Below are 8,685 nucleotides of genomic sequence, written 5' to 3'. Positions count from 1 at the left end.
GCAGAGCAGCCAAATGCCCAATTAAGAAGAAAATAGGAATAAAACTGAGCTTACAGCCACGGGGACCAACCTTCCTGATCCTCTAACTCTGGCTGGGATTCAATTAAGGGAAACAGGAGGAAAAAACTGCAAGAGCCTGCACCATTGCTGTGGGCATACAGTTACACCTTGGAAAAATCCAGCAGTGCCAGAGCCTGCTGGCCCACATCCTTCTACTGCTGGGAAGGGATTAACCTTCTGCCACTGGGAAACAAAACTAAAGTCACAGACATCTCCTCCAAAAAAGCACATCTGGGACAGGCAGGCACACATCCGTGTGGAGCTCCTCACTGTTGGAGGCTTCATGAATTAAAATGGATAGAGTTCTATGCCTTGGAATCACCACCTTAAGAATTCTGTAATTTAGAAAGACCACCTTAAGATGACACAGGGATAAAGAAAGAGAAAGTACGACGATGCGGCAAGAGAACAACCCGGAAGTAAACCAACAGGAAGCGAAAGTAAACCAACCTGACCCGGATGTGGGCAGTGACACATAAGATAGAAACCAATCATGTATTAGCTTAGACAATATGGACACATATATGTAACCAATAGAAATGGTTATGTAGTGTGACTAAGGGATTTTGGACTATAAAAATACAGCTTCTGATAAAATAAAGGTCTTCGATTTATAACTCTTATAGAGTCATCTCAGAGTCCTGTGGCCATCTTGCACCTCACAGCCTGATGAAGCACCACACTCTTGCCAGATCAGTCTCTCATTGCAGAAAATCACAGTAGCCACCTCCAGCACCAGCCATGGCAGCTCACAAACATCAACCTGGAAGACACTGCAAGAGAGTTAAAAACTTTCCAGGCTCCTGAGCTCATCGTGGCAAGCAGTTTTAAATGCCCGTGTTTAAAACAACGTCAAGACAGGGAAGTGAGTGAGTCCCCTGCCATTCTTTTAAGCAGCTTCTTCCAACAGCTCACAGTGGTGGCACACTCCAACCAATGCATGCTAGAAAGGTATTCAGTTCACACATGCAAACCTTGACCATTATGGGGTAATCCTTGATGTTGTCCTTAACTTCTCACAACATGATGGATACAGAGAGGTCCAGCAATACCACTCTTAACACACAGTACTTGCACATCTCCTGATCTTACACACAACGAACTGAACATCTCTTGATTCTACCAGTTATGGCCTCAAGTTGCACCAGGGGAGGTTTAAATTGGATATGAGGAAAACTTTATTTACTGAAAGAGTGGTCAAACACTGGAACAGGCTGCCCAAGGAGGTGAAGTTACCATCCCTGGAGGCGTTCAAGAAGTGCATGGATGTGGCACTTCAGGGCATGGTTTAGTGGCCATGGTAGTGTCAGGTTGACGGTTGCACTTGATGGTCTTAGAGGTCCCTTCCTCTTCCTTAACGACTTTGTGATTCTGTGATCAGCACTGGGAGATCAACAGGCTGATGGACCAGGTTAGAGGGTTTCAAACCAGAAAGAGTCAAGTGATCTCCAGGAAAGCCAGCCCCCCCTGGAGGACTGCAGGAGAAATTTCCAGTTGATCACCATTTAGTATATTGGGACTTTGAAGAATACAAACATGCAAGGCCTTGTAGTGTGTGTCACCCTTCTGCTGCTTCAGGCCTTCCAGCTTTCACACTTCTACTGCTCCTACAGAAGTGATAAAGCTGGTCGGTCACTTTTTTTTAATTTTCTTCCAAATTAAATTGAAGAAAATAAAATGGTATTACTACTCTTAACACTTATTTTAGAACTTTCCACTGAAAGATGTGTACAGAAACCTGAAATCACTCATTCTGACACTGAGGAGGCACATCTGTTTCCAACAGACCTGACCAGCTTCCCAGCCAGCATCTTGCCAGGCTGCGCTTCCAGGGCTGCCAGAGAAGCTGGCAACAGGGAGGCTGAGGCTCACAAATGCACACACACTGCCACACAAGTTTCTGACACCACCAGTTTGAAATTCCAGTTCATGTTACCTGCCTGGCTCCTGCAGAGAAGCCTCCTGAAAATGGAAATCTGGATGTAAAAGCTATTCCTAAGCAACGAATTTTGCCAATTTGTACAATTCTTGTTACTGCAGCAAACAGGTTCTGAATTTCTTGGAAGTCTGAACAAAGCAAAGCCTTGTTTCTGTGCACAACATGATCTCTTATGTTCTAACGGTCTCTTCCCATTACTGCACCAGACTGAAAAACACTGAGAAAGGAGCTAACAGAACTAGAATTTCCCCGGAACTTAACCAAATGCTCAGTTTCTGTCGGACTTTAGCTTGGCCGCAGCTGACAAGAAGAGCATCAAAAGCAATGTATACAGCAACAGAAGTGAAAACACATCCCCTGCCTACAAACTATGCATTTTAATAGCATAAGTAGCCTTGTCTTTTAATATTAATTTTAGGGCCTATGTTATCTTACTGCTACTCAAGCTTTAAAGGAAGATAAGTTTTTCCTCTGTAGCTTAAATATATTTTTATGTCCTAAGACAGAAGGTTTGAAATCTACTTCCCCCGCCCGCCAACTAATGTGTTAATACCTGCTCAGAGGTTTCTCACCCTTTACCTCCAACTAAGGTTACCTGACCATAAGAGAAGCAGTAACGTTCCCATACAGCAACCTGGTCTGGTGGGAGGTGTCCCTGTCCATGGCAGGGGTTGGACTGGATGAGCTTTAAGGTCCCTTCTAGATGGTCTGGGTAAACCAGTCTGTGATTCTATAGTCTACTGCCCCAAAAGTCAGTGAACATCTTTTCACTGACAAGGGAAATGGATGTACAGAGGTGAAAAGAGCAATTTAGAAGAATATAACAACATTTCAGTTTAAGCCATAAAAGGTATTAACTTCTGCAATTGCTTTGGACGTTGCTAAAAAGCTCCCCCTTCTGGAAACCTCAGAAAAGGGACTGGTATGTAAGTGGAGAGGTCCCAGTACTTCTTCAGTTCATGGAGTGTCATTCATGACCCTCAAAACACAGATTGCTGCTCCAGATCTACCTAGATATCAGCATTTCTTCCCCACTCCATTCAGACCAAGATCTGGTTAAGTTCACTCCAACAGGGCACCACAAGCAGAAGAAATGCAGAGGAATTCCTTCCATACCAAAGGGGGGAGCAAAGCTTTCCTGGAATACTCTTGCAAAAGAAAAAAAAAAAGGCACCTCCACAAGCACTGTCTTTTGTGATTTTATTAAGAGATGTTTTCAGGACAGTCCAGCTTCTGGTCACAGATGTTACAAAACCTACAATGATAAACAAAACACTGAGTAAGATGGCAGCAGAGTATTTCCCATAACCATTCTTCTACCCTAAAACAAACAGGCTACAAGTTCTCAAATTAAATGGCATCTCACACTTCTCACATTTTAGCCAATGATCCCCCTTTTCCTCACAGGAGGAGATCCTGCTTGTCAGATTCCCTTGCATCACTGCTGCAAACTCCCTGAGCTCTCTCCCTGTTCACACAAGGCCAGCTTCACTCACAGCTGAGGAAGTTTTCTGGGAAGCAGCCTTAGGCCCTGTGCCACCTCCTCTGCTGCTCTGATCAGAGAAAATGAGCAAACTTGTAAGAGCAGCAAGTTGCATATTTTCACTTGGGACAACCCAGAGCAGGTCTCAGACAATTTCAAGCTATTATTTTCTGTCTTAGGGAAACAGGATTTCAAACCTTGAACATTTAAGAAACTAGCCTACACATTATGCTCAACATCATTGGTTGTTAAGTCAATACTAAACTGGGTCCCAGTACACTTACTGTGTGAGGCATATACACCCTGTGCTGTCAACTGCACATTGGTAGTAGGTGGTACAATGTGAAAACATCCAAGGCACCGAACCCTTCTCAGACAAATGCCATTAAGTCACTCAAATTGTGACCCAAGGTCCCCAAATCTATGCTGCAGAACACAACACAAAACAGGGCACTTGGACAAGGACATTCCCTTTCAGACTCGTCATCTCATCTTCACTGAAGGGTGTGCTTAGCTGGTTTGCAGCATGCCTTAAACTGTGCTTCTTCATCCAGGGTGATACTCTACACTCAACTGAGCCGATCCCTGCACCTGGTACAACACAGCTGCTTTTTCACCCCCAGTATCCCAGCTACCATACAGCTTTTTTGGTGACATTACACCTTTTCTGCATGGATCCTCCCACCACTGGCAGGCACATACCCCTCACGCAGTGGGAACCGGCTGAGGCATTGCTGGCTGTTCTGGTTTGCCACCTTTCTGCTCTGATATGGGGGTGGTGGGCAAGATCTCTTCTTTGGGTTCCACAATGCTGACGTGGTCTGGCAGAGGCTTTTTGGGGCCAATCTTTCCACTTGGGTCCCAGGGCAACATAATCTTTACTTTGATTCCCAGTACTCCTGCAAAGAGTGACAAGACAACACAGACATGTTTATTTGACACAAAATACCAAGCAGATATTTGGTAGTGACAAGCCCCACGGTTACAAAATAATGCTATCTGCAAGAAAAATATCTCCTAGCAACACAGAAGATGCAACCTGATTAACAAACATGCTATAGCTTCAAAGATCTAGTTACTGTGAATTTAGATCAGCATCTTTACCTTTCTCCAATTCATTGCCTTTGCTGACTGCAGCCTGGGACGACAATGAAATCGTGCTATATCCTGAAGTCACATTGTGGTTTTTAAACCCTGCCTTTCCCAAGATAACTCACTTTCCAAGGAAATGGCACTGGGTTTTTTTTGCATCCCTTCTCAGACAAATGCCTCTAAATCATCCAATGAGTAGGACATCCTGCCCAAGGCAGCCGTAGCACAGCACCACAGAACATGGCACTGAGCAGGCTGCAATGACACAAGGACACCCCTTCTGACTCGTCATCGTATCATCACCGAAGGGAAGGTAAAGAACAGCTTTGTCTATGCTAAGATCCCTGTATCAGTTGTTTTGCAATTAACTAACCAAAGCCAATTAAGATGCAGAAGTCATTTGTGTTTTAGCAGGGGGAAGAATGAATGTAAGCACACTTGGCTGATTTTTACCTGGGAAGACTTGTCAGGGCACAGCTATAGGGAAAACTGTCTGACACTTGCTTTTTTGTGGGTTTTGTAGCACCTGTGCTCTATCTGCCTACACCAGGAGCCAAGTCCAAATTCAAATGCTCTTGAACCTAGTCAATATGCGCTTGATTTTTTAAGTTGTCTTGCTATGAGCACCAGAGGCCACAGGAAACAAGTCAGTATCTGGAAAAGCAAATTACCTGGGATGACTACATAAAATTCTGCTGAAGGCCCCTTCTCCATTTCCCATTCACGTAACACAAATGCAAAGTAAGTTCTACTTCACATGTAACGTGCAAACTCCACAGTGAGAGCTTAGTTGCAAAAGCCCAAGAAAACAACACATTTTCAGAGTCAGAACAACTACTGGTAGCACAACTGAACCACTCTGCAAGATCAGTGGTGCATCAAAATCATGATTTGCCACCCCACAGGTGACAGAGGGAAGCCTCCAACCTGCAGGTAGGAGTTGAGATCTTCTGGCTTTGAAGCACTGAGAGAAGGAACCAAGAGAGCTGCAAAGGGATCTGCATCCCAGCCACTCACCCTGCCGGAGAAGGACGTGACGCACGGCTGTGTCAACGTAGTAGTTCACCGGGTCTCCACTGTGGATCATCAAGCCATCCACAAACTTCATGGACTTGGCACGCTGACCTCTGAGTTTGCCAGACACAACCACCTCACAGCCCTTGGCACCACTCTCCATTATGAAGCGGAGGACACCATAGCAGGCTCTGCAGGGAGAGCAGTAACAGCCACAGCGTTACTCCCACTCTGACAAATGGCTCCGCAGAGGCATTTTACCCCAGTTTCAAAGCACAGGCAATCACACTTCAACTTTCATTTTTAAGCAGCTTTCTGAACACGCACCCATGCAACCAAAGCTCTGGCAGTGCCACACAAAGCAGCAAGAATCTTAGCACTTTCAAACCCAGCCCAAGAAAACTCTTGTGACTTATGGTCCTTGTATGGTTGTGGGAACAGTAACAAGCAAATTCTTCGTGACACAAAGGTAGCTCCACAGCTGAAGGTGGCCAATACACCCATGTGAGGACTGCAGCTCCCCATCCCTTCTCAGACAAATGCCTCTAAATCATCCAGTGATGACAGAAAGCTCTTGCTGAAGAGCCACACACAGCATCACAGAACATGACACTGCAGAAGTACAGCAGCAAGAGCCACCTGCTTCTGACTCGTCATCTTATCATCACCGAAGGGATCGGAGAAGCAGGGCCACAGTCACCTGAACTACAATTCAGCCAGAAGACATGAAATTGTGTTTCACTCCTTCACTCATTTATTCACAAAGAAAATGGTCAGACAACTTACAATCTGATCTACTCTAAGACTTCATCTTTGATGTCTGAAATACATTATCTAGCGATTACTAGCAAAAGTACCTGTGTATGAAACAAAAAGCTTCTATACTGCAGAATTATCAAAAATACTAACTGCTCTAAGTGCAACATTACTAGTTTAAATTTTCAAACTAAAGACAAGTTGGCAAAGAGTTTTGTTTGAAATGGTCTTTGAATCCCACACTTCCTCTCTGTGCCACCACATTCAGCTTGCTCTACTCACCGACGCACAGCTAAACCTCCCAGGAGCTTGTACCGCAGGGACTCTGCCTGAGCAATTGCGCACAGACCTCTTGTGGCCACCTTCTCAGCATAGAGCTACAAAGGAAAAGAAGTAAACTCAGAAACAGGGTGGTATTTCAAGATACTTTTAACAGAACACAGGAGCTTCATACTATTTATGCCTCATCCTATACACTCGGTTCAGTCAGTCCTTCCACGATTACACACAGCTTTAACACTGGAGGCTGCACTCCCTAACTTCTTTTGGTGCCTGCCTCCTGCTCCTGGCAGAGCTGAGACGCACTGATGACACTCCACTGAAAGTCAGGAAACTACCACAACATCCATGGCACAGTCTCTAAGAGCTGCTGCTTCAAACAGCTCCAAAACTTTAGGTACCACTGGAGAGAGGCATCCAGGCAATCACAAGGACTTTGCTTGAGATACAGATTTCACAACACATCAGTAACATATGTTTGCTTAAGCATTGAAATCAAACCTAAGAAAGGGTTTGATTTTTGGAAGGTGGGAGAGTGAGGTGTGTTAAATTTAACATCTCCAAGAGACCCAAGTCTGATACATCAGAAGCAGCAGACATCCAAAATCACACACATGATATTCCCGGAGCTGACAGATCATGATGTGCTGAGGGTTTGTGTCATTCGGGATGTTTAAGCATTTGCTGGAGGTAATGAGCAATCTTCACTGCATAATGTAATCCAGCAACGCTGGCCAAGCAGGAATAAATGGGAGCACCACCCCAGACGTGTTCTCTCCCACTCCTGATTTGTTTTAGAGGAAAGTACTCGTAAGGGCACCAGCTTTCAAATGCTAAGACTGGAAGTCACTGGTGTGTCACTTTACTGTCTATTTCAGTACAGTATCATACTCAAAACATCTGACATCCTTCTACACCAAAACAGTTTCTTTGTAAGTAAAGAAACCCTGTAAATTAAAAAAAAATAACGGTAACACACAAATACCAAACATTATGCTGTTAGTCTAGCTTTCTCCCCTCAATACTGGGACAGGAACATTCTCTATAAAATATTTACACCTAAGTTTAATTCAGATGGGAATTCAGAGAAAGCTAGCCAAAGTGACAGCACTCAAAATACCACAAACAGCAAAGCATTTTGTATTTCAGTGCAAAAGCGTTTCGTGAGAACAGGTAAAACACATCGCAAGTTATCTCCAAGTCAAATCACTTTTCAGCCGACACCATCCAGACAGTGCACGAAGCTCACTGCACAACCCACTCTCTACTTTAAGCATGACGCTTTTACCTCAACGCTTCCCTCAGGGAATCCAAACCTCTTCTGCACGACAGCGGTCAGCTCCCGGATGCGGCGTCCCTTCTCACCCAGGACATTCTGAGTTCTGCAAAAATAAGTACAGTACAACTGAAAAAAGTGCCTCCAGGTCTGAACCCTCTATCATCCTAAAGAGCTTTGAGACTGAGAATCTAACTTAGTCCAGTGACTGTAACACTGCAGTATCACTAAAAATCACTTCAGGATCTCCTTCCCAAGTAGCTTCCTGTAATAATATTTACCACTCTAAGCTTGAGCCTGCAGCAGCATCCCTTACAGCCTTGCACAGCACCTGTGAGTCAACAGCAGCAGCTCAGTTACCTGGTGGCAAGTATGATAATCTCAGTCCTGGTTGGGGTGACCCGGACTTCTACTCCAGAGTACCCATCTTCAGCCAGTTCACGAGTCAGAAACTCATTCAGCTCAGCTTTGAAGATACCGTCAGCAACAAACTGAAAAATAAACGGACTAAGTCAAGCTCTGTTCAAACGTTCAGCCTGAACACAAGATTTTAATATTCTGAGTTAGGGCAATTCTGCAATTTGTCCCTGGGACCATCCAGCAGGTTCCCCCCCCCACGGAGAAGGAGCAGGAGGAAGACACTGGCACAGGTTGCCCAGGGAAGCTGTGGATACCCCCTCCCTGGAAGTGTTCAAAGCAAGGCTGAACAGGGCTTTGAGCAGCCTGGGCTGGTGGGAGGTGTCCCTGCTCATGGCAGGGGTTGGAGTGGGTGAGCTTTGAGGTCCC

The 8,685-nt window shown here is 45.0% G+C and overlaps 1 protein-coding gene across 1 annotated transcript; it reads right to left on the bottom strand.

Annotated features, from left to right (window-relative positions):
* Positions 1-3,182: 3,182 nt before the first annotated feature.
* Positions 3,183-8,392, bottom strand: RPS3 (ribosomal protein S3). Its single transcript, XM_010192976.1, has 6 exons — positions 8,260-8,392; positions 7,912-8,005; positions 6,623-6,721; positions 5,592-5,777; positions 4,185-4,381; positions 3,183-3,254 (listed from the first exon to the last, which is right to left on the bottom strand). The coding sequence occupies exons 4-5, from the start codon at positions 5,749-5,751 to the stop codon at positions 4,188-4,190; spliced, it is 354 nt and encodes a 117-aa protein (XP_010191278.1). The 5' UTR covers positions 5,752-5,777; positions 6,623-6,721; positions 7,912-8,005; positions 8,260-8,392; the 3' UTR covers positions 3,183-3,254; positions 4,185-4,187.
* Between the last annotated feature and the right edge of the window lie 293 nt (positions 8,393-8,685).

This window comes from Mesitornis unicolor, unplaced genomic scaffold (genome assembly GCF_000695765.1).
Source record: "Mesitornis unicolor isolate BGI_N332 unplaced genomic scaffold, ASM69576v1 scaffold30279, whole genome shotgun sequence".
NCBI classification, from domain to species: domain Eukaryota; kingdom Metazoa; phylum Chordata; class Aves; order Mesitornithiformes; family Mesitornithidae; genus Mesitornis; species Mesitornis unicolor.
Note: the sequence above shows the minus strand (reverse complement) of the source record. Positions and strands in the feature narration are given on the sequence as shown.

Coding starts and splice junctions, on each gene's coding strand:
- RPS3 (XM_010192976.1), bottom strand. CDS start 5,751: ATGGAGAGTGGTGCCAAGGGCTGTGAGGTGGTTGTGTCTGGCAAACTC. Junction 4,382..5,591: donor TCACGTCCTTCTCCGGCAGG/GTGAGTGGCTGG, acceptor CACTCTTTGCAG/GAGTACTGGGAATCAAAGTA.